We start from the raw sequence: 25,928 nt of genomic DNA on the forward strand, positions 1-25,928 counted from the left end.
CCATAGCACTGGATAGCTCTCAAAAGAGCACTGGACCCTTACAGTACACGTGCTCCTGCAGCGGACAGCTTCACCCAGCCACGACAACATCTCTTTCCGGTTTGACCAAACTTGTGCCCCTATCAGATGGCACAGACATGTTCCTGGATAAGTGGCAAGGATGGCTAAAACAACAGCCAAGACGCATACCATACTAGGCAGCAGGTCACATTCCCAATTATTTAGCTGGTAGACAGAGATGCTTTCCTTGGACGACAGCTACTTGCAAAGACCTCAGAATTCTCCATCCTCAGGAAGAAATCCAGGCTGAGATACCAGTTGCAAGCAGAGCACAACTGAAACCACACCATCACCCTCACATCCTTCCTCACTCTCACAGTAGTTCCACACAAGCTCCTCTTCACACTTCTACCACTCACAACATCCTAGAGACCCTACCCCAGTTCCATTCAGTCACCAAGTCCATGTGCAACCCCTCCCTCTGCCATTCTCTTCAGATCACCAAAGGGTAGGTTGGCAATCCTTGGCCACCTTCACCCTTGGACAAGAACACAAGCCACTGTCATCATGCTCACAACAGTAGGAAAGACCTTTTCTTCTGTGCCCCAAGGACATCAGATGTGCCTGGTTTGGGAATGCTGCCACAGAATATCCCAAGGAGTCAGAGAAGCGGTGTAGAACTTAATATTCTCTGGCTTTCCTGATGCTTTAACTTGCTTTGATTACAACACTGAATTACTGACTTCAAACTTTTGGACATCGTCACCTGATGCACCGTTCGTATGTAGAACTCCCCTTCAGCCCACAGCCCCACTATCTCAGGTATCCACTCCCCAGAAAAATGCCAGAATTAACAAGAACGGCCACATCTTCCTCCTTGACTCCCCTTCTGAGACCCTGGCCCATGAAAATTCCTGACAGGCTGTTTAGCAGAGTGTGTTGTTACTCTTGTTCCTCACGGTCTGCTCGTGAGAAGCTATTCCTTTAACAATCTGTCTACCTGTGCTGTAATCATACCTTTGTTTTGATGTGCACACGAGCTCTGTGTGGCCTGGATCCACCCAAGGACTGCAGGGAAATCACATGCCAGATTCCACACAGGAGTTTAGCCCTCTCCATAATATTTCTGGTTCTGATCTAACTGAGACTGGTATTACAGCACTGTAACTCCATCAACTTCAGCTGAAAGTGCTCATGTCAAATTTGATTTGGTCTGCACTGAAACAAAAACAAATCAACAAACAAGCTTAAAGTGAGAAATACAGAGTTAGGCTTCCAGAGCTCTTTGGAGCTGATCCCAACCCTGCCCTTGGTCATTTATGTGCCGCCCCTTCCCCTGTAAAACGAGGATATTGACGTTTCCCCATTCATAAAATGAGGTATTTACATTGTCATTTGTGAAGGGGTGTACTCTTTGTACTTCACCTCGAATATGTAAAGTGCTATGTGACAATACTGCTCCTCCTCCTGATTTATGTCAGCCTAAGAGAGATAACAATCAGGCTTCGCTATTATTTTTCTGATGAATGCACTGCATGGAAAAATGCCTGATATAATGATGGCCCAAGATTAGTGATGCAAGTTGGTTTATTTAAAGCAGTAACATCAAAGCAAAAGGTCTGCTGATTCAGCTCATAAAAATCATTGATGCATAAAACCAACAATAATATCAAGAAAGAAAAGGGGAATGGAGGACCGGGAGAACAGAAGAAGAAAAGGCAACCCAAACCCATCATAAGTGCAAACAAGACAGATGGTCTAACTCTTTCAAGAAGCATTTGCAAATACCGTTGTGCTTAGTGGGGAGAAAGTCTACGTGAAAAAAAAATCTATGGTAACTGGAGAGACATGATATTAAGAAAAGGCATCTCTTTTCCATTTATTTATCTTTGATTGAAGCTTCTGGTCCAGCCAGCAGCTTGGGAATGTCTTCATTTACAATATTCCTTCCTGAAATCTGAAAGCAAATTGAAATTGAGGTCAGTATCTGAAGAGAGATTTCAAACCATCCAAAGAAGCACACATAATATGGACTTAGCTATACAGTGACAGGTGACCAGTTGCAGTCAACCATGTCCCCAATATCCTCTAAAGCCCACAGTGAGATATACTGTGTATAAATTATTGCACAGATCCTCTCTGCAGAGCACGGGCAAAAATATAGTGAGAATTACATCAAGAACAGCAGGTCTAAGGCAACTCATGGACTCTCCAGACCATTTCCTTCTTGATATCATTTGTCATATTTATTATATAGTAAATTCATACAAAAGGAGTCATGGAACCTAACAACTTCTTACAAGCACTACTTGACATAAGTATGACTCTACAATCTGAGGCGTAATACTCAGGATTAATACTGGATAAGCAAAAGGAGATTCAGCCCCTAGGGAAGGAGAGTTGTTTGCTTTTGTTGGATGAAGTAAGTGACTGCCATTACCCATAAATTAATTCAACTCAAAACACTCTCTTCTGCACAGTGTTTTCTTCTCAAACACCATGCCAGGACATTTTTGAGATATATCTTCCTTGAGGTTCCAGTACAGAATGCACTATTCCAGCCCTGCAAGGCATTCTTTTTCCAATAAAGAAAAATTCTATTTGTGCCATGCCAAAAGTTTTTAAAAGCCTAATCACTACTTGCATCTTGTGGCTCCATGATGAAAGGATAGGAAGGGAACTAGCTTCTCATTCCTGCTGTCATTTGTCATGATGTTTATCATTCCTCACACGGCTGTGGCTTGGTCAGCTCACTGCTAAACTGCGTTCTTCCCTCCTCCCTCCTTCAACCCATCAGCAGGTTCCTACAGCCACCAATTAGGGTGAAGCAGGTCATTATTACCTTTGTCTAAATCAATGTTCTTTGCTGGGAAGCTTCTGGCTTGCTCAGCCTTCTCCTTCAGGATGTTGTTTTTGTAATCTGTGTAAGGGAGGAGTATAATTCAGACAGCCATTAAAACATTAAAAGAAAACAAAGCTTTACAGGCAGGCAAGGCAGACGTGATCGGTCCTTCCTTGAAGTACTCTCAGCCTGGCATCTCCAGATCTCTAGGAGGAACTCATGGTGTTACTCAGCCACTCAGCAGGAAAAGGAAGGCTGCTACGACTTAATTTTTGCCCCTGGCACTAATCAGTTATGCATACTTCAGTTTCCTGCTCCTCATAGGTACCACAGATTCTTCCAGCAAGCTCTGGATTATGTATGCAAAGTTCACCTGAAGGTGACTGCTGCAGTTATTCAAAGAATTCGCTCACAGGGGAGCTCTCCTGAGACACACAGAGAAGAATTTGTACTTGCTGCTGTCCTGGTTTGCAACCCACTCTCTGCAATTCCTTTGTCCTTTACTTCAGATTTTGTATCTACCTCTTGTTTACTGGGGCCCTTACAGCAATTCTATAGCTTGGGCCCTAAAGTTTGCCAGCTTGTTCTTTTAAAGGTTTTATCTTTACTGGGGGTGCACAGAGAGAAAAAAAAAGGGACTCAACTGTTTCCTGGTTTATCAGCACATTCACTGACATACAGCAAGTTGCAGCAGGTACAAACTTGGCATCATGGCAAGTCTTCAGGCATCTCAGGGTAGTGCAGACAAGAGGATCAATTTTGCTTTACAAACAATCCACTCCAAGTCCAAGCAAGAAGACACCCCGATCAATTACTGACACAATAAACTCAAGGCTGCACCTTCAAGCTGTAGTAAGGAGCAGCATCCATCTTCAAGAATGCTGTAAATTCCCCGAGTCAGTCCTACGTATCCCAACAAAAATAATTTCACAGATCACCAGTGAGATTAGCTTCCTTCCCCCCTTTTCAGTATGTTTCATCTTACCATGAATTCCAGTGGGTTTTTTGTCTTTTGTCTTTTGTATTCTAGAACCTTTGTTGCAAATTTTCTTCCTATCATGTTCCCCAAGTTTATTTGTCCTAATTGCTATCACAGATCTTGATAGAAGGCCCAACTGTTCACTAAATGATCTGACATCCAGGGAGGATGAAATTGTAGAAAGTTAAATGAAACTGGCTTCAACAGAAGGTGGAGGCAACAAACTTAGCTAACTCATGACTTCTTTTTATCCCCACTTCAGTCAACTACAGTTCATACCCACTTTCAAGAGAGATGGTAAGGTTAGTACTAAAGAATGTTGATCTTAATTTTTTTCCTCCAGATCACTCACTTTGAGCTAGTTCTTATGTACTGTAGAATGATGATATTCATATTGACAAATGCTTTTAGTTTCTTGGACAGGAGATTCTAGAGAATTGCCTTGCTGATCCTGTTCCCTACACAAACTGCTTAAATTTAAGGAATCCTTTTCCCTAGATGATGTCTTGATCTCATTCCACATTGTTCTGCACTCACTGGAATTTGGCTTCCAGGTGCATGTCAAAGAACCCCAAAAACTCCAGGTGAAGCAAAAGAAGCTGCACCTTGTTACTGACCAACCTCATCAATCAGCCTCTCACTGAACTCAGAAGTCAGGACTGCCCTCTCCAGCTGCAGTCCCCCTGCTTGCACTTACTCATGGGCTGAGATTCTCAAAGTTGCCATTTAAAATCAGGAGGTTAATTAATTTCAAAATGGGCATCCAAATGCCATTAGAAAACCCTCAGTTATAACGAGTTTTGACCTGGTTTGAAGAATGGTTGCTAGTTGATGCATACCCAGTCTGATGTCTTCACTTCTGTATTGAGTCAGATCTGTTGTGTCAACTGTAAATTCTTTAAGATTTACATCCTTCCTGAAAAAAGAATAACAGTGAAAAACGGTATTGTCACATTCTTTAATAACTGGCTCCTTTCATACTTTTTCACAATAGCTTTTCTAATGCTACTTTAGAGAATTTAATTTACAGTGTTTATTTGCTATATATCTGGAGAAAAGCTAAAAAAATCCATAGAAGATTTCATCCTCTACAATAAAACATAAAGGAACCCAGCTTCACAATCTTGGCCCCAACCTCACAGCAGGGCTTACAGTAGATCTGTGCATTACCCCTTTACCACTAACTCCTAATGTCATTGCACAGAAACATGATCTGTGAATCAGTTCCCAAAGTAGAACAAGAGGAAATGCAATTGCCAAATCAGCCCTACAAACCATTCTCTCCTTCCGTACTTTGACAGCATGGAAGTTGCTCCCTGCTACGCAATCATTATGCAAGTGTATATTCCCAGGAACGTTACACTAATAACGCCTAGAGTGTAAAGCTGCAAAAGAATTGGTGCAAAACAATGAATAAACTCTATCGAACAGCCTGTGCTTTACATGGCTGTACTCGTACTAACCAGATCCTCAGCTGGTTTAGGCTCTTAATGACAGCTGAGGGTTGGGACCCGTAAGTTCATTTTTATGTATTCCAATCGTAGATAGTAGACCCCTTAATTATACTTACTCTCCATATTTCTTCACGTTGTATTCATAACCTAAACAGGGAGAAGAAACAGAATGAGCAGTCATATCCAGTCCAACCACCCCCCCCAGATAACAGTGATAACAACACCCAGTACTTATTCACAGTGCTCCTTATTGTGACACTTATAATGATCACTTTCACAATCCCTCCAATACACAAGAATTCATGTGTGTTCCACTGCCAGAGAGCTTCCCTTTCCTTTACTCACCAGCTTTCCAGTGGTTTTCCCAGATCTATGGATGACCAGCCACGAGAAACTACAGCAACTGCCATATGTCATTTCTTTCCACTTCCCATTTATTACAAAAATATTAACCACGTCTGTCGTCTCCTGTGTGCTGGTGCCGCACTTGCCCATCCCCAGCTCATTGCTTAGGCCAGCATTCATCGCGTGCTACAGAGCTGGTTTTCATCAGCCTCCCCTATGCCAGGTATCTAACTACACTCCTGTCTCACCCCACCCTGCAAGGAGTGATAATTTCAGGCTCCTCTTTTTCACTCAAAGACCAGACTGCAAAGTAACTCCACTTAAGTCAGTGGAGATAGCCCCATTTTGTGTTGGTGCTAATCCCCGACATGTAAATAAGGATGAATGTGGCACTGCAAAAAACACAGCAGAAGACAGACATTCCCTGGTATGTGCTTTTTGTGTCACATCCAACACTATTTGCGTAGAAATCACCAAAAGATCTCTGTATCCATTTATCTAATTACGCACAGAGTTACCTGGCACAGGGAGTCCAGCAAGGACTTAGACATCTTAGTTCCTAAATGAAGCACATGGGCCTTCTGCTCTAAATAAATTCCACTTGTAAAGAGCAACTATCTAGTGGTTGTAATGTTCTTCTCCCTAACAGCAGAGCAACTCAGCAAATCAAGGCCTGAAAATTTTTACACCACACTAATAAATCTCTCTTAGCATCAGCATCTGCAAAGACTCCCCCCACTGCGTAGGTCGCTGGTTTTCCAGAAGGGGATCACTGCCTTCAGCATTGTGCTTTGCAGTAATTATTTGCAGAATCAGCTCTCCCGTCATGAGATATCCCTATAAGCACTATGGGGCTAGTCTTTTCGAGCACTTACCTCTCTGCCGGCGCTTGCGGGTGACGAGGACAACAATGATGAGGAGGACAATGAACAGCAGCAGAGTTGCCAGGATGTAGCCCAGCTGCTGGAAGAAGTGCACCCGGCTTTCAGGGATGATGACATTTATCACATTGTGGCCCCTGACAACATTTGGATCTGATGGCAGAGGAAAAGGAAAACAGGCTGATAATTGTAATCGGCATCCAAAGCAAAGCACGTTCACACGTGGGCCCATATGTAGACACAAAAAGCATTTTCAGTGAGAAACTCCTCTGAACTGCATGAAGTAAAGGGCAAACAACTGCCTAATTTACAACGTACTGCACCTCTGTCAGATGGAAGATGCCTGCGCTCTTCACAAGACCATTATACTTCCCAGGAGCACGAAGTATTAACAGTGGCTGTTGCACATTCCCGTGCTGCTGCCTGGCTATCAGTGTGTTGTGGTTTATTGCAGAGGGGAAGTCCAGAAAGAAGGCACACTAGACAGCCCCAAGTCTTTTCTGCAGGGCAACACAACCCTCCTCTGGGTCCCTTACAACACACGCACCACGTTGCTTCGGCTCCAGACAGCTAAAGTATGAAGCAGCCCCTCCCTGCCAAGGGTTATAATTTACAGAGTGGGAAGAATTTTCAATGCCAAAGAATGAGTTTCCTTTTAAATAAAATAAAAATCAATAAAATAAATAAAATAAAAACCCACAAAGAAAAGCCAAGATTCCATTCCATTTGTGGGTGCAGCAGCATTTCAGTTCTGCAGCACAGGGAAGGGTAACTCAAAACTCTTACGTGGAACATTTTTGTAGATCTCAAATAAATAGGTCAATGTTTTACACATATAAAGAGGAAGCGACTTCTCTGCTTGCAATAGTCAGAGGAGTGGACAAATCCAGCCCAGGCACAGACAGCAAACCCAGAAGACACACTGGTGCTGGGGGAGGCTTTTTTCTTCAAAACAGAGCTGCAAACGACACCTTCTCCCCCTAACAGGGAACACTCACAGAGCACCAGGCAAGAACCAGTACAGAGTTCTGACCTACCATTCTCTTAGGAGTTTAACCTGGTAAATTAGTCAGGGGCAATAAGGGGAAAGACGGGGGGAAATATCCCAAAAGCCACAGTACCATTTAAAAGATGTGTTCTAATGTGAGAAATGTTGACATTTTTGGAACTGCTTGCAGAGTGACTGGTTCCAGTTTGTCGGGTAGTTTGTTTCCAGCATTTAAAAACACCAACTCACCAACAATAAAATCAAATAAGATGATAGTGGATCGAAATAAATACTTTGAAACCAGAGATGATCATTTGCTAACGCTAACAGCAGTCCTAGAAAATCAAGAGGTTTTAGCATATGCTCTGTTCTGGTAGCCCAGCCCTCCACTCCAGCAACACTCCACATTTTACTGGCATTGCTAGATGCTGTGTGCTTGCTGGCTATAGTGCTGAAAATTAGCATGTGTTTTTCACCACTGCTAAGCTAAAAAATACCAAACCAAAAAACCCACTTGCAAAGCTGCAAATGGTATACATGACAGTTCTACTTTAACAAATCTCTGCATATGAAGGGCTTTTTCAGCAGCACCATAATGAGATGGTAGCCACTGGAGCAGCTGTTGAGCCAGAAGTCAAACATAAATGCCTTCTATTCCTGGCTTTTTGCTTTCCCACAGTACTGCAAGACAGGGTAGGAGCAGAGTTAAAATTTAGTCAACATTGAAGAGGTCACTGTAACAACAAACAGTGGAAACAAAGATTCAATAACTTTCAGTCTCCTTGGCTTATTCAATCAAGTAATACTAAAAACATTTGTCATACTAGAGTTTTGACAAAGCATCACTGGTGGACTTAAAAGTGCATCATCACCAGGAAGGCAGTAGAATACATCTTATTTTATAATTGGGGAAACTGAGGTACAGAGTAATGGTTGATTCAATCACACCCAGTAGACGAAAGGCAGCACCTAAAATATGATCGCCAAGGTAATACAGACTCTCCTCCTAGTGCTACATCAGAATTTAAGCTGAGGCGATGAAGGTTCATTCTGTAACCAAGATCTGATCTTTCAGTATGTCTTAACATGGTGTGCTCATCTGCCTCCAATTCACTCACGTGATCCGGTTCAACTACTGGAAAATAAGTCTTAATATTCGGGGGGGAGGGAAACGTTAAAACAGTCATGCCTTTACATTACTTTACCAAAGCATCAAGGGTCAGATTTTTCTGCTGGGAAAAATGGAGAGCTCTCTACCAAGAGAGCTCACAAATGCTGGGTACGTGGCCCATTTTCTTTTCAAGGCTGGCAAAGGATTGAGAATAGTTTAGCAATAAACATTAGACACAACAGATGCCATTCTTCAATCACTTACTCCAAAGCAAACGCAGAGTAAAATGCACAGAATTAGTACATGTACACCGCATTTATATTGCTGAAACTGAGAGCAAAATTGAGCTCATGCTTATATTCAAAACAGGATGAAGTTTCCTGTCTGGAAATGGCTCCAGGCCTTGGAGCTATGCCAGAAACTATAGCCGTTTGCTGAAAAACCTCATTGCTTTGCTTTTGTTATCTCCTGATGTTTCATTTTGGCTTTATGTTATATCCCCAGAAGAGTTCCATGCAGTTTTTCATGGAATGGGGCAATATCTCAGCCGTTCCTGCTATACACAAACAGGGCACGTCCCAGCAGGCTCCTCATCAGCAGTGGGTTTGAAAAAGGCACTCCGGATGTTTCGGCTTCTTTCACATTCCCATCGACTCAGCACATTTTTGTGTGTGGTGCTCTCAGACCAGCTGAGCATAGGGGACAAAGCTCTTATAAGGCTGTTCTTTTTGACAGTGGAAGCAACTTTTCTCAGGAAGGTGAGTTCCTCCAGCACGGAGGGCACCACTGCCAAACTAAGACATCCCTGGCAGGTTAAATTACTTGTAGGTTCTGTCTAACTTCTGAGCAGGTAGGTAACTATTCAGCAACAACCAGGACAACATCCAGGAAAGAGAGGAACAAATTCCTGGGTGGGCAACTGTGAAAAGAAGATCTTGTTTCCATCTGCACAGCATGATCTGGATAGGGCTCAAGGGCAGCAAAAGGGCCGCAGGCAGGGAGACTGATATTTTATGTCCTGGCCTCCATGTCAGCTCAGCCCCAACAGCCACCTCTCTTTAGCAGTGCCTGGGTTTTCTGGACAACAACCTTAGTTCCAGGGGGGAGGTTTAGGTTTCTGTGACTTGAAAAAGCCAATTGTTGGAGAAGAATAGACCTATTTAAAAATGTATGAAGCATGTCAAAATTCTGTATTAAGCAGCCAATAAATATTAAACTACAATGAATATTTTAAAATGTTAATAAGGAACTATACCCAAAAGACTTAAAAAAATATTAAACTTGGGATTTTCGTTTTATTTTTCTGCCTGAACTAAGCATGATGGTTTTGAGTTTGGACAAGCTGTCAGATGATAGCTCACTGCAGTGGAAAATGTGAAAATTGGTTTAAGACAAAAAAAAAGAGCTGAAGGGTGGAGGAAAATTCCTGGTGCTTGATTCTGAACAGTCTGGCACCTTGCACAGCCTAAACCCCTGTGCAAAGGAGAGACTAACACTTATGATCTACAGCGGTGAGACTAGTGGCATGCTGTAAAAGCAGAGGCAGAGCAAAATCGATCAGTGCCCCACACCTTCTCCTGTTCCATAAAAGCAATCAGGAAAGGGAGCCTGTTAGAAAAACAGCTTGTTTGCCTTAGGGCATGTCAGCACTGCAGAACAGAACACGTTGAAGAACTGCCCTGGAGCAAAGAAAACCGAAGTTGGACATGATGCCACTACAGCACTGCAAGCAGGGTAATGAACCCTGATGGGTGGGACACTCCACTTTTGGAGCAGCACAGCGTTAAAGCAGCTCTACAGGATTCTCACCAGTATCGCTGAGCATGCAGCTCCAGGTATACCAATGTAATGGAAATAGCTCAGAAACAACCAAGCCCATTCACTAAAGCCACATACTGGTAGCGAGGGAGGCAAGACCTCATCTACTCTTCTAATTCTAAGGGCAGGAATAGCCCCTGGCTCAACTGTGAGAAACCATAGAGGAAACCTTGGTGTTGCTTTAAGTGGCACCTTCACTTCAGTGGTGTCTATGGTACTTCTGCAGGGCAGAGGTTTGCCTTGACCACGCTCCCTCCTGCTGGCACTAAGTGATCCCTGCAGACCACCATGGAGGGACAGAAAAGGCAAGGACACTATGGCATTTGGAGCAAAGACCTCCTGAGGTGATGATGGAGAGTAACGTGCCATATTCCTGTCCCATGGCTTACTGAGCTCTTTAGAGCTCAGAGGTGCAACTGTAGATATTATCTCTTCCTCAATCAGGGGAACCACTTCAAGAGGCCACTTACCTATGGCTGGGGCAATGTTGTGAGTTGTGAGGTTCACCACCTTCTTCTCTCTCACTGGCTCTGTCACAAAGACTTGGTAGATCCTGCGCTCATGCAGGCCACAGTAATGATGGTGCAGGTGGCAGGAGTAAGTGCCTTCATCTGCGCTTTCCAGCTCTGAAATCCGCAGGGAAAAGTCACCCAAGGCAAAGGCTGTGTCAGTGATGTTCATCTTCTGACGAATGAAGAGAGGTCCGTAAGAACGGCGCTCGCCAGAGGCATACAGATCAATAAGGCGGTCAGCCCGGTCGTGAGGAACCCCTGGGGGCTGCCTGTCCCAGTGGACCACTTGCTGTTCTTCTTCACTGTGCCGTTCGGTCCAGATGTGGTTACGGTTCACACAGGGAAGCATCACTGTGCTGCCTTCTAGGGCAACAATCACAGGCTTTTCCCCATCCCAGTACTGGCTTGCATCCTCAGCTGTGGAAGAAACAATACAAGTTGTGCAACCTTGGTGCGTGGATCTTTACATACTTGTCCTATGCTTAAGGACACCCAGGCACACCTAAGATAGCTCTCAGACCCTGCAATCCTATAACACATCCCCTCCAAAGACCTTGAAGTGCTACAGGGGTAGTGTGCCTTGTTCACATTTACTTCAGCAGATCGTAAAGAAATGCACCTTTGTCTTCTACATCCTCGGTCAGTGCATTAAGCAAGACAACTTTCTTTTCCTTGTAAGTGAGAGTTAATCTCTTGCTTCAGAAAGCAGGAAGTATATTCTCTCCACAGACTAAGAATGGAACAAGAACAACAGATTTCATCTTCAATATACTGTATCCCAATTCTCCAAGCAGGAAATGCTTTTCTACCCACAAATGCCCTAATTACTGGAGGAGTTCAAGAAGCACTGTTTTGTATTTTGTTCTTGAAAAGGAACAGCAGAAGAATCAAAACACAGATGAGCAGACCGGGGCTCACAGGCCTGCCTGGGTGTTTCTACTGCATAGAAGCTGTGAGAACAGTAGCAGAAGAGATGCACTTCTCTACTATCCCACCCGCTCATCAACAGCTTCCCAGCACAATCAGCCCCAGTAGCTTCACTTGTGCATTGTACAAAGGTGGATTTAAATGACACAGTAGTAATGTGTGGTATGGGTGGCACACGCTGCAGTTGCCAACAGCCCTTAGAAGTTTGCTTTTAGAGCTGGAGTTAAGGTGTGGTAACTTGAGGAGGCTTTTACACTGAGAAGCCTGTAGTTTAAACTCACCAACCAATGTACAAGGCAGATCTTTGTGGCTAACCTAGGGATGTTACTAGGGATGTTCTACTGCTGGAGGAGTAACAGGACAGTTAGCTAATTGGGCTGCCTAGAGTAAATATTTAACCTAACAGGCTCCATGCGTTGTTTGGCACATGCCAAGAAAGGAGAGAGATTCATAAATATACACATTGAATAAAATTTCTGAAACTCAGGGAATCCGACAGCAGACAGCATAGTGAGTACCACTGCCTCCTAATACTTTCCAAGCCTCTTGTGGCACCTGTACCCTGAACCTGCAGCTGAGAAGGCAAAACCCTGCATCCACACTGCTCCTCTCTCACACTAGCAGAACAGCACACAAGGCCTATCGTGAATCAGCATGCAAACCCCACTGTGAATTCAACAGAGTTCTGGTGGCCACTGGACTCCAGCAGCCAGACCAGGTCCTTTGCAGGAAGGAACATCAAGCTGTCTGCCACACCTACCTTTCTTGGTGATAGCTAGTTGGATTTTCACAGTTTCGTATAAGTGGCAGTAGTGATGGTGAAGATTACAAGAATACGTGCCTTCATCACTCTCTGCAACATCTAGTACAACAGGGAAGAGAGGGAAAGTTGAATGTTTTATGCTGAGACAATGACTACTTTTCTCATTCATACTGTTTCCCAAATGCATGTATGGATGCAAGAAGGCCTTTATATAACTTAGTTCTAACCCACCCTTATCACCAGGGTGGGCTAAACAGTGAAGAATCATCTCACCTAGTGTAATAATTTTTTTCCAGTTTATTTGCTCCTCTGTGGAACATATTTATATTAACAGATAGAAAGAGAAAGCCAATTTAAGTTTAGCTAAGAGCAGGCATAAGAAGAATGACAATCTTGGGTTTATTGTTCAGGAACTGAACTACAGTTAAAGGTCCACAAGAAGCCCAAGTGACTTTTAGGCAATGAGTTGTTACCAATTCTCTTTTAAAATGGGATTGTTTCAAAAGGAAATAAACCACTATTGCCTGTACTTCAGAGAACCTCATTAACCTCATGAGAATGATATTTATTTATAGAAAATGCTCTGTAAAATAGTCATTTCCACTGAAAAACACAAAGTTAATTTAGTAATGAATCCTCCATTCTGCAGATAGCATAGGGAGAAAGGATGCTGTTTACTACCTTTGATCACCAAGGAGAAGTTGCCATCTGTAAATGCGTTCTGGGGCATGGATATCCTCCCTTGGTTGTAGGAACTGTATACACGCTGATCTCCAGCTGAGTACATGTCACATAGCCTCTCCATCTTGTTATCTCCATAGTAGTTGCTGTACACATCCCAGTGGACTACACGCTGGCGGTCATTCAGACGATCCTGGGTCCACACCATGCGGTAACTCTTGCAGGGCAGGACAGCCTGTGACCCCAGTGTAGCACTGATATTTAACACTGACACTACAACACTGTCTGGGTTTGAGGCATCAGCTGGTACTGAGAGCCAGGAGCAAAGAACAAAAAACAGAGTTACCAGATTAATGACATGTGAAGAAGATACAAGAGTAGGACTCAGACCTGTCCTAGAATCTCTGCACACCTTCCACCCAAATGAAAGTTAACTTTCAAGACCAACATGGAGCGCTTTCATGGAGAAATACAATAGAAAGCCACATAAAAACACTGGTTTTATTCAGCGATGTCTATGATGTCTGTTATCAGGATCACAGATTTGAACTGTCCTACCTACCCTTCCTTATCCTAACCCCCAGTTTAATCACAGTTTAGAGACACTGGTTCATGGAATGCATGGTTCATGCCTATGGAAGTTAGCAATGAAACCCCCATTGCACGGAATCAGGGTCCCTCTCATTTCTACTCATGATAACAAAACCAGACAGATTACAAATATGTCACTCACCTGAATATAAATAAACAGAACCTGTCAAAACAGAAAAAAATAATGTTACTGACAACAAAAGGAAGAAAAAACAAACACACCCATAGTCAGCAGTCGCCGCCTCTGTTATTATTCCATCTATTCCTCCCTTCTCTGTTAATATGCTTAGTTAACATCTGTATCGCTGTTGAGCCCAGAGGCTCTGACCTTGGTTGCTCCACGCTGAAGCAGACACTGTACACCTAAAGCAAGAGACAGTGCCTGACCCAGCAAATTTAAGCTTAAGAGCAATGTGAGATATGCTTAACCTGCAACTGAATTTCACACAGTGGAGACACAGCTGGGCCCAGCTCATTTGCTGGGGGTCAGAGCTACCCAAGTAGAGGGCAGTGGATCCACACTGCTGATGCACTAGATTGAGGGCCAAAATATAACTTTCAACTCCAAGACTCCAAATCAAACTCCTAAAATTGACAGTGGAATTAACGCATTGAGGGAATTCTTAACTCCGCAGGATGCAGATCTACCTGTCAAATGAGTGATGTGGTTTGGCTGTTTTGCTTCACACTCATGCCACACACTGTTGTCAGCGCTCTGCTGGGCAAACGCATCCTCGCGTTGGAGCATGCTCCCCAGAGTCTCTCCCGCTCACATTCCTAGTCTGTAAAGTTAACACTGTAATGCTCTGGATGGAACTGCAACTCTCTCCAACGCACGTGACTCAAATCTATGCAGGAAGAACTTTGCAAGAAATGAACTAATGCCTTTGTTTCTGCATTTCTCTGGTCCAATCCCTCCTGCTTTTTGTGTAGGAGGGGTCTAGGAGGTCTCCTGCATCATGTTTTCAGAGCACGATTCAGATTCCCAACACAATGACATCATTCATCTCTCTAACCAGTCAAGCCCAAGTGGGTTCCAGCAAGATCATTAGATGTTTTGTGCTGCTAATGTCATAGGCACAATGTCCTCCAGACAAAGGCTGTATTTTTTTTTCAGCCCTGGAATTAATTTATGCTCTTTTGAAATGCATAAACTCCAGACTGGGGCTATTTTAACCACACCCCCAGTGCATGGGCTGAGAAGAAACTCCGTTTCCTTTCCTTTTCCTATCACAAAACACTGGGCAGTGACACCAGAGAAAAAAATGAGCAGCACTGTCTGTTGAACTGCCAGTTCAAAGACACTCCAAATGTAAGTTATTTTTTTCTACAGTTATAATCTCAGCATCACAAAGAAAAAAAAAAAATCTCGGACAAAGCCTGTACTGCTCTGGATATAAGAAAGAGACCTCATACACAAGACATTATAATTTCATCATTCGATGGTCTCTCCTAATAGGCTGCAAAATGCCTGATGATAAAATATAAGCTGCCAGCCTCTATCTCCAGAAGCCAGGGCTTAGATTCAGCTTAGAACAAAGGAATGATGCAAAGCTCTTCTACAGCACCAAATCAAACTTCTCCAGGAGAAATCAGCCTCACTTGTGACAGCACAACAGCATCCACTTGTAGCAGTGTGACAAAGCAATACCTATGTGTCTGAATTTGTGGTGTTTGCCCTGTGGCAAGGGAACAACACAGTATCACAACAGGAACAGCGATTTGCGTGCTAGGGAGTGGTGTCTATGAGCTGGCTGGCTGCACAGCCAGTGCTTCCAGAGTCTCTTGCAAACTGATTTGGTGCTACAGAAACATGGTCTCCTGGCTCAGGAAAAGGAATGCATTTACTTTTCTCCTTTCCTCTTGCAAGTTAATGTAAAAAACATTGAGCCCAAATGCAGCATCATAAATCTAACAACTGACAAAAATATCCACCTAAGCCTTCCACTATGCTCTGCTCAGCAGCCTGTCCAGCTCTAAACTAACAATAGCACTAACCCCTGGTTTTGTATCTTTTAGCTGGCCCTACTGGCATGGTAAGGACCACCCAGGTCCTGACACTATCCCACCCACAGGGGCCTTCTGCCAGGCTAGGCTGCTGGAGCTGTTAGCCAGCTACATACAGCACATTCCAGCACAACTCTCTGGAAAACAAGGAAGCAGTGAAGTTGTCTGTAATGTAACAGCTTTTAGATAACAAAAGCTTATGTCTTGTGGGTTTTGACAGCTTCTGTTTCCCTCCACTGTTAAAGCTTCTGCTAGCAGCTCCCTAAGAAGCAGGGCGGGAGCACTCTCGCTTACTTGACAATTACACTCCAGGATCTTTCTAGGTCTGCCCCTCAGTGACCAGGAGATGTTGGTTGTTGCTGGGAAAAGAGAACAGTCTGTTGATGCCTTGCCTGCATTTTACCATACTGCTGTTTTGACTTGTTGAGTGTTGCCACACAAAGCTGAACAGCCCAGGGTTACAGTGACATTATGCACTAGAACAAAACCCATCCAAGATGAAGGCATAGTTAAGTACTATGCTGGAGTTCAGCACAGAGACAAGACAGGGAAGAGAAAGAGTTTTTCACTGCTGGTCTGTGCACACTCACACACACACGGATTCTGGACAGAAGCTTTGGCTCCGAAGCGTGCCAGGGTATCTATCATTCATAGTCTCAAAGTGGTAGGGGCGAATATCAAAAAGACGGCGGCATAGCTGCCAATAAACAAAGTTCTAGAAGGGGAAGAAAGCACAAGTCTTTACAAGAGTCACTGGAACTCCACAAGACAAAGGAGGAAGAACTGATTGTTCTGATTTCCCAGCAATGCTGGAAATCTGCACACATACATCAGGTCATGGCTAAGATTCAAACTTATTTGAGATGGCTGTAAATGAGATCACTTAGAAACCTAAGGAATCTGGAATGTCTCTGATCTCTCGTATGGCTGGAGAAAATGGAATTTAAAACAACTGACCTTCAATAACCTGGACATAGAGCAGTAGTTAAAGAAGGAATAAGCCTTTTTCTCTTACCAGTCTCCTCCCTCTGCTATGAGACCTAGCTCTGCTATTTGAGACAAGCAGAGCAAACAAGACATGTCTCCCAGCCATGCTTTTACAAGTTATTGTTTGTATAACACGGTAGCTACTGAACAAAGGCAGAGATATAATTATAACCTAGCGAAGTTGACAGCTTATGAACTACAGGATTGGGGTAAACTGGAAGTAGTTATTTTGGTGAGTCACACTTCCCAATCTGCAAGTGTAAAATCAAGGCACCTAATGAAACTTAGGCACCTAGTGAAAGCTCAAACTTTTGTAATCACAGGACTCCAGAACCTGGAGCTCCAAAACCACCAATACCTTAATAGCTGTCACAAGAACTCACTGTAGGTTTCATTTTAAAATTTCAAATTCCATGTGATGGATAATCACTTGGACCTCTCTGTGTGATGCACCCACAAAAAACCCAATTAAAACACATCTATATGCTGTCCTCCTCCGTGTTCTGCATTGACTCAGCATGCATCTCAGCAGGATCCAGAGGTATTCTGCTGGTCCCACAATATAGGAAGAGGAAAGCAGCCTGCTAAAGTGTTTCCTAATCTCTTGTAAAAGGCAGAGCCAGCTCTTACTTCTTGAATCCCATCCACTTTTCAAGTAAAGAATTAAGCCACAAAAACTGCAGGCAAACTAGAAGTAAAAGCCTCAGGCTCTGAAAGACATCTTACATACTTGGAGCTCTCTAGGCAGTGTCCTTGGAGCAGTTCAAACAGAAAACAGTCCCTTGAGTTCTGCCTGAACAATATCACCACTGCTGTCCTCCTGGAGATAGCTGCTGGCAAAGGGTCTGCTTCACAGGTAGATGCATATGCTAATGAAACCACTAAACCCCCATGTCATACTGGAGGATGAAAGACTACCAGAGCAGAAAAGGAAACTGCAAACACCGTAAGTGGTAGTTTGAGTGCCAAGTGGCACATATGCTCCACAGGACATGACAACACCAGCTCTACCTGCAGTGCTTCTGCTAAACTCAAGAAGAGCCTTGCCGTTGACGTTAGCAGAGCAAGGGTAAGCTGACTGGAACAGTGCCTTACAAGGCAATACACATCACTGAGGTCCAGATTGTAGCAGTGGACAGTAAAGAAAACAAAGTCCTCACCGGAGAAATGAGTGTCATAACCCCCCAGGTGTGTGGGTTGAAACAACAGTCTGTGAGGGTGGCACTCCGCTTGCCTGAGTAAGCTCGGCTCATTATTCCTTTGCACACCTTCTCTAGTATCTCTTGGTCTGTCTCAGCCTCCTTTTTTCTTTTGAAAAAGGAAGTGACATCACCTTTACATCAGGGGCACAGAGGATGGTCTAGTCCTAGACAAAGAACATGTTCTTCACGAAATCTGTATGTGTCAGATTCCTTACTTCTCCCATAAATTCCATTGTCTATGCAGGGGGTTTAATGGTCTCTGTAGAGCTGTTACACAATTATTGCAGTAACAGCAGCCTGTGCTACCAAGCTATTTCCAAATACTTTTGGAGAATGGCAGTGGCTCTTTAGGGAGCTGACCCAGCGTCTAACAGGCCATAGTGGCTTATGATGCAGTAACATCAAGGTGACAGCTACGCAAAAGAGCTCAGCTCTCTTCTAGTAGCCATTTTTTTAAACCCACTGACCAGTAACCAGGAATAACATCTGGGCCCATCTCGAAGAGGCAAAGGAGGGAGATAGCGAGGAATACAGTTCCACCTAGACATCTCCCATTCGCCACTGGCCCCTGCTGGCCTAGGACTGCAAGACTAAGCCTTTTCAGTAAAACAAGGTTTCCCTTACAAAGGCAACTAATGGTCAAGCCAGGTTTTGAACTGGACTTTTATCTAAGTCTCTATGTTTATTTTAAAAGGCTTCCTGGGACAACTTTCTCAAAAGCAGTCTTCTCCTTTCAAAAAGGACATCAGGACTGGAGAGTCCTTAACCACCCATCTAGTCCCAACAATTCCAACACCTCACTGCAGGTAGGAACATGCCCATAAATCGGCAAAAACCAAGAATGCGCTGCCTCGACAGAGAGGAAATAGCCTTCTGTCTGTACATGAAACCAATTGCCATCTTGGCCACTGCACAATCAGGATCCCTGACAGACTTGCCTTAACTTTCTCACAGACAGTTCAGATACTAGCTCAGCTTTATAAACCCTTCTCTGCTTTGTGTACTTCATGTTGGCTGTAGGCCCACAGAATAGTTTGTAGAGCCATTCCAAACAGAGTGCTGTTCCTCCCTGCAAGACATTAACACTTGAGGGTGTGGTTCCTCTCCAGAAGGGATCATCTCAGCAAATATGGAATGGCACCGATTTCCTCCCTTCTCCCCTTCCCATCTTCACTCATTATGTTATAACCTGATTTGTGAGGGGATAGCAGGACTCAAACATCAGGGCTGCCTGGCATACGGACAGTTATCTCTCCAAAATACACCTGAAAAAAAAAATCTGTCAGAGATCATCCGTCCTTAGGTGGGATACTGTTGCCTCTACCCAGCTCCCCCACCGCTCTGTAGCAACCCAACCTGCCATTCCTGCCCTGGGTGCTCCCCAAGCTCTACCAACATGCTAAACCATGCTGGGGAGTAGCTGGACCGGTTGGTGCTTCTGAAATACAATATGTGGCCTCTCCTCCTTCTCCAGGTTTAACCCACCCACATACACTAGTTTTCTGAGCCACTTTAACCCTTCTGTCCCTATGACTGATCCCATATGTTGCCAATTCCTAAACCTTGCCTCGAGGCATTGTAAAACTGGGGATGATGTGGTGACATGGAAACTGGATTAATTAGGGACCAGAATGAGAACTCTTCAGCTTACTCCATCTATGTACTGACGAATTTTGAGAGACTCAGGTGGCTAATCACAGCCTTTCATTACAGGGTTGTGAAGAGCAAGGGGGTCACCAGTCCCCAAAAAGCTTGTGCTCTGCACGTCCTACTGTCAGCACCGTGAACGAAGCCTCTCCATACTGTTCTTAGAGCTGTAACTGGTCCTCACTCATAAGTGCCTGCTTTAGAGTCCAAAGCGTTGCAAGTGTGGATTTGCTGGAGTTTTGCAATTAATCTTCTCCTGCCATCCAAGCCTTACTGGGGTTTCTCTGTTCAGCTTGGGGCCAGGCTCTCAGGACCCTGAATCTGCTTTCAGCTCTTACAGAAAACTCTGTAAATAAGGAAAAGGTACAAGCCATTCTGTTATTGTAAGCTCAGACTTGTCCTCACCCCTTTCTTGCACCTTACACAAAAGTGAATTCCTATGTCTTCGTCTTTATGCCAACAGGAAAAAAACCCCAAAACAACCAACAAACCACTTTAATTTTTTCCTCCATTCTGCACACACACACACACCCCCCCCCCAGCTGTTTCTGCCTCTTCAAAAGTATAAAATAACTTTGGATCATGTAAATCTAACTATGCAAGCTTTACTGTACTCACATTAAAGCTTATTGTTTTTTGAATTTGCTGATCAAGGTAACCGATAGGAAAAAATCGATTGCACAAACATGCTGAATGGAGTACTGCTTAAACAACCTCAAACATTTCTCCATTCTCTCTCCTTTCCTCTCAGAAAGCCTGAGAAATCCATGATTCCCTCCCCTCACAGATGGAAATACAGCTAACTTAGGAATCTGAACAAAATCTTACAGAGATAACAGTACACAATCATCTAGCTAACCTCCAGCCCCATCCTCTTGCAGTTGAAATAAAAACAAGTAACATCAGCTAGGAGCTTACTTTGCTGAAGCAAAATCTGCCACAGAAGGAGTTTTGCTAGTTGCTCCATTTCTTCAGCTTCTCCGTGTTTTCGTCTCTCTTGAAAAACAAGTTGAAGACTTTTTTTTTTTTACTTTTTTTTTTTTTCAACTGGAAAACACTATGACCTCATCAATTTACATCCAGAAACTGTGGACAGCAGCTCATATTCTGCAGAATTACTCCACCTATAACTTCCAATTCCCCACCTCCCCTCTCTGCTCTCCCCCTACACTCACACTCCACCTCCTTCCTTTCCCTAACGCTTTCTGCACAATTACAACAAACACCCACTCTTCTCTTTCCCCTCCCTCTGGGACCTTCTGATCTGCCCCTGACTTTGATGTAAAAGTTTTATTGGGTAAAGTTGGTCCCACACAGCTCTGGGCTCTAGAAACAATCTTTCTCCCTCCCCCTAGGGATGGAACTAATTTTCCTTGTGCTTTACTTGATCCAGCTGTTCCTTCCTTTGTTTGACACTCATCCAGCTGTCTGCTTGAGACTGGATTTATTCTGTTGCCTTCGGTGGTTTTTTGATCTTTGTCTCCTCATATGGTTTTACTTCAAGCTCAAGTCTCAGAAGACAACCTAGAAAACAATATTTACTCTGTCCTGTGATTTGTAAGCAAGGGCTTAATAGCAGCTATCTTAGCAAAAGGATAATAATGACAAGGACTGAGTATGTGGGAACTTAGGGCAGTGAAGGCAACAGAACGAGAATGCAACTAAAATCCCCGGAATACTGCAATGTAGGGAACAGGTTTCCCTAGCACAGAGGCCAGAACACAGAAACCTGGGTCAGATTTAAAACTTCTGCTTTCAGCCCTTCATACAGGAACTGAACTATGCTAGTAGTTGCTTAACTGGCACCAGGACATACAGTCAACACGTTGCAGTAACCTTAACCACAGACGACCTGATGCACTGCTCTTGTCCTTTGTGTACTCATCAGATAATACCAGCCCTGACAGCAGTAACAAGACACAGCAACAGCATCAAGCAATGACCGAATTTTCATCAGTCTTTGCTCAAGGGAAAGACTGCTAAATTACATTAAGCAGCTCCTAAAGCCCGTACTGCTGTATTTAACTGTGTTTATATAACCCACTTCACAGTGTCCACAACATTAGGAGTATTAACACAGTCAGTTACTGAAAACAATCAATGACAAACAGCAGAGAAAGCAGCAGTAAATTCTTAAACTCCAAACACTGCTTCACAAAAGAAAAATCTACATACACTCTTTATGCATATACACTCACAGACCAGTTAAAGTTCCGATCGCCTTAGTTTGCATCTGCAGACCAGAGACAGTCATCATTTTTTCAGTTTACGGGATAACTTCTTTAGATGCTGCAGGATGTTCAGAGAGAACAGACTCCCTAAAATAGCAGGGCTAACCAAGCATGGAATGAAATCATGCCCTCATGCCACCGTTTAAACAGTTGAAACTTTACCAGCCTAACCTGAAGAGGGCAGCAATCTTCACAGGCAGTGGGAACAGCTTACTCAGGCTGCTGGCTGAACCATTTAGAACAGGCTCTACTTGGATTTTTCCTTCTGACATTTTTCTGTACCATCTAGTATAGCAGAAGATAGATTTCCTCTACCCCAGAGGGAGCTGTGTTGCAGGAAAGGGGAGGGCACTATAACAAAAACCTAAACAAACATCTAAATAGTTATACTTTGCAATGAGGGAAACTTTGGACACATCCAGACTAAAGCAGATCAAAACTTCATCTAGTCCAGGATCCTATCTCCAGCAGCAGACAGAATGAGACACTTCTAAAGAAATTCCAAGAAACTGGAGTTGTTATCATTATTAAGTAATTTGACCATGAAAAAAGCCTGTTAACTCCAGCAGGTCTTCACACTGTCCAAAACAGATCCAGATAACTGCTGGCTTGTTTCTAGTGAAAAGTTCTGAAATAATCTTCAGATAAGAACCCCATAAAATTTCACTGCAAACTTTAACTCTGTCATTTATATTAAGTGGGGAAGTCTGTGGGTAATTAGACACATACAGTCACTCACAGTTCAAGTTCCCACACTCATCAGCTGAGCTATGTCAATAGCCTATATGTTCACACATCCCCTCCAATTGTAACCCTAACACAAAAATGTAGGCTTGTCTTTGCAAGCCGCAGATATTTGCATTAATCCAATTCCACAAGCACCTGCATGCAGCAAAGGCTCCTACTATGCCACGTCCCTAAACTGAAAACCTGCTGCCAGATTCTCAGGCATCACGACAACGACAATACTGATCTACAGCAGCCGAGGTGCCTGTTGCTGAGCCAGAAGTCTAGTGGAAGTCCTGTTGCCTCTGTCAGGCCAGGGAGCCAGACGAAAGGCTCAAATCTGACAGCCTTTTGTTCAGCTGCGTCATCAGAGCAGAGTCTGGAAAATGTCTGGCTGGGAAGCAAAAAGCTGTTCCCATTGCACAGACAGCAAATACAGCACCCACTCCTTCCCTTGGTTTCTCTCAACCACAGGCAGAACCTTCCGGGCTGCAATTCCAGGTTGCTTTTCCACCTTTCTGCCTCCTAGCTTTGGCACTGCAGAGGTTACTGGCTGTTTCTTGCTGCTTCTTGCACGACTTCTGGGATGGATGCAGAATGCTGTGGTTGCTGCTGTCATGAATTGGCTATTTCCTGACTGAAAGAAGCCAACTTCAGGCTGAAGCCACTGAAGTCTCCTAAAGAAAACCACTTGCTGGAAGGAAAGAACAACAGCTTCTCTGGGGTTCACAATGAGAGGAGAAAAGGGACACAGGAGGCTATTTCACAGATCTTTGCCTTTTCCTCACTTTAATTCCGCAGTCTCTAGTCAGCCCTGTTTTCCTAGAGCTTTTCTACTCCAAAAGGATCCTGGAAGGGCAGCTGTGTCAACACTTTGCCCAGTCAGGAGCTGAACTTTTAACTAGACTCTCCACGGAAGCTGGTCTGACCAGTGTTCTCTGCCTTTCTCCTTCCTCACTCCCAGAGGTATTTCGGGTATTGATTCTCCAAACAAGAAGCATCCCTTAGCTGCCCACTGCAGCATATACAGCTGTCTACCCTGACCACAAATCCTATCCAAAGAAAGCAACTCCATCTATGCAAGGGAAGGGAACCTTCCAGCACCAACACAAGTGTGTTTGCTTCCTGGAGCTCTGCACCTGCCACCCTCATCACAGATCAGGCTAGCAGGGAGAAGAAAGGCTCCCATCTTTCCAGAGTCACCCCTATTTCAGATATGAAGTATATGGTGATATGAAATAGATAATTCCATATCTCAGATATGAAATGCTGGTGACTCAGGTGGAAAAAAGCCCTGCCCGAAGACAGTGCAGGGGTCACAAGATCAATTGGCTTGTGGGAAACAAGAATGGATAAGCCATGTCTGCCAGGAAGTTTCCTCTTTCTGATCTCTTCCATTTTAACATTTTTGTTTTCCATGGCTGCAGGCTGTACTGAAAGACCTACCAATAAATCTGAATTGAAGACTACCAGCCTAGAAAACTGAGCAAGTATCAGACCGGGAAGAAGGTCTGATGCCAAGAGGTACTCTCCATCCTTTTATTGCAATTTTGAGAACCATTAACCCTGCGAAGCAGGAGTGGAAGTGGCCACTTCTGCCCCGTTTTCACAGCTATAAATATATGTAATGTATTAAAAAGAAATGCCAGGATTAATGCTCTGTTGACATAAAGACACAAATTACAGTACAAGGCCTTAGGTACAGAATTTGCCAACACTCCATGCTTATTACCAACAACTTCTTTAGATCTTCTTTAAATAAAGGACCTGTAGTACTCTGCCACGATCAAAGGAAAGGAGAACATACCTGCCCATGAGCAGAAGCAAGGATAATTCCTAGAAGTGAAAAGTAGTAGGGAATGCTACAGCTTGGGAACAGAGTGTGCTCATTGATAGGTACAGTGGCAAAGGTAGCAAGGATCCTGCAAAGCCAAAAACATAAGCAGAAATAGGGCTCTGCATGGAAAGAGCAAAAGAGAGAAAGGCAGGGGTACTGCAGATCGGGGTTAATGTGCACTGACACCTTTTATCTTCTAGTGGTAATTGCTCAAATAACCCTTGTCATGCCAGTAGTGTGATCAACCTGTAACTCTCAGAGGGATAAATACACACCCATATTCACTCCCCCTTTCTAAGAAAGGTCTGGTGTGGGCAGGGGGAGCCTTCAGAGCTGCCTGCTGATGGAAAAGGGCAATGTAACATGGAACCACGTGAATTATCAGAGGGTATGCGTTTCCTGGGAGGCTTCATTTGGTTGCAAAGCTTTTCTCATTAAAATAAATCTTTCAACTGCACTGAATCCCATAAGCAAGCCTGAAATAATCCAACTTGCAGCAAGAGCTGTCAACTAAAAGGACAGAACTGAAACCCAGCCACAATAACAGGGCTGTCAAGTGAAGCCTGTCATTATTCCAGTGATGTAACAAGCCACGTACCTCTTACAGACCCAGCATTACAATATTTGTTCCCTAGCCATAAATGCTAAAGCCCCTGATTTGCCTTCTCTGAAGAGCATATTCAGAATGACAAGTTGAGGGTCTGGCCAGATGTTTTTCTGTTTTGTTTTATTTCATTGCAGTCCACTGTGATCACCAGCCTGTTATGCAGTCACCAAACCAGCAGCTGAAGCAAATACACATGCCTAATGTATGAGAACGGCAGATCTCTGACACCCTTTATACTAGGTATGTATAAAACAGTATCATGGCAGCAGTCAGTGGGACAACCCGTTTCCAGCAAAGAGAAAGGTGAAGTCCACAAAACCACCCCATAGTGGTAGTCACTGCAATGGTCTAAGCTACGCTGTGCCCAAGCACTCCTGAAGCAAAATCAGAGGCTTGCCCAGGCACAGTAAGTGGTTTTTGGGGGCTGTCCTTTGCAGGCAATTCTTCAACTTCTTCCTGTCTTGGATCTCCAGCTGGAAAGCCCTAGTTCCCTATGTGCCAAAGGCATTGGAGCACAAATTAATTCATGTTAATGTCCAGGTATGCAAGATATTTAGTTAGATGGAATCTTAAGAGGTCTTTCATCTTCTGCTTAATGCACTGAACTTTGCAGTTTGCCTAGCAGAGACTGACATATGCACAAATGAGGAGTTAAACTGTAGCATCCAAGCAGACTGCTCTTACAAACTCAATTAATATGTGTGTATATATGTTCTTCCAGCACTATTGTCCTCGTAACAGGTCAGAGAGCTCTGTCTGCATCTTTTGCCATAAGGCATCTCTACAGCTCAG

The 25,928-nt window shown here is 43.8% G+C and overlaps 1 protein-coding gene across 6 annotated transcripts in view; it reads right to left on the bottom strand.

Moving 5' to 3' along the window:
* Positions 1-1,569: 1,569 nt before the first annotated feature.
* MXRA8 (matrix remodeling associated 8) overlaps positions 1,570-25,928 on the bottom strand; it is a 39,111-nt gene continuing 14,752 nt past the window's right edge. For 2 of the 6 annotated variants that reach the window (XM_054849656.1, XM_054849659.1), the window contains 9 exons: positions 14,035-14,055; positions 13,302-13,610; positions 12,618-12,719; positions 10,889-11,347; positions 6,496-6,654; positions 5,392-5,422; positions 4,661-4,737; positions 2,843-2,920; positions 1,570-1,957 (listed from right to left, as the gene is read on the bottom strand). In XM_054849656.1, the coding sequence (XP_054705631.1) occupies positions 1,932-1,957; positions 2,843-2,920; positions 4,661-4,737; positions 5,392-5,422; positions 6,496-6,654; positions 10,889-11,347; positions 12,618-12,719; positions 13,302-13,610; positions 14,035-14,055 (1,262 nt within the window). In that variant the 3' untranslated portion in view covers positions 1,570-1,931. Of the gene's footprint in view, positions 1,958-2,842; positions 2,921-3,486; positions 3,746-4,660; positions 4,738-5,391; positions 5,423-6,495; positions 6,655-10,888; positions 11,348-12,617; positions 12,720-13,301; positions 13,611-14,034; positions 14,056-14,540; positions 15,075-19,277; positions 19,332-20,653; positions 20,943-25,928 lie in introns of those variants that run through there. The other 4 variants (XR_008580100.1, XM_054849658.1, XM_054849660.1 and 1 more) reach the window with 4 other exon arrangements.

The sequence above is a fragment of the Grus americana genome, chromosome 21, assembly GCF_028858705.1.
Source record: "Grus americana isolate bGruAme1 chromosome 21, bGruAme1.mat, whole genome shotgun sequence".
NCBI lineage: Eukaryota > Metazoa > Chordata > Aves > Gruiformes > Gruidae > Grus > Grus americana.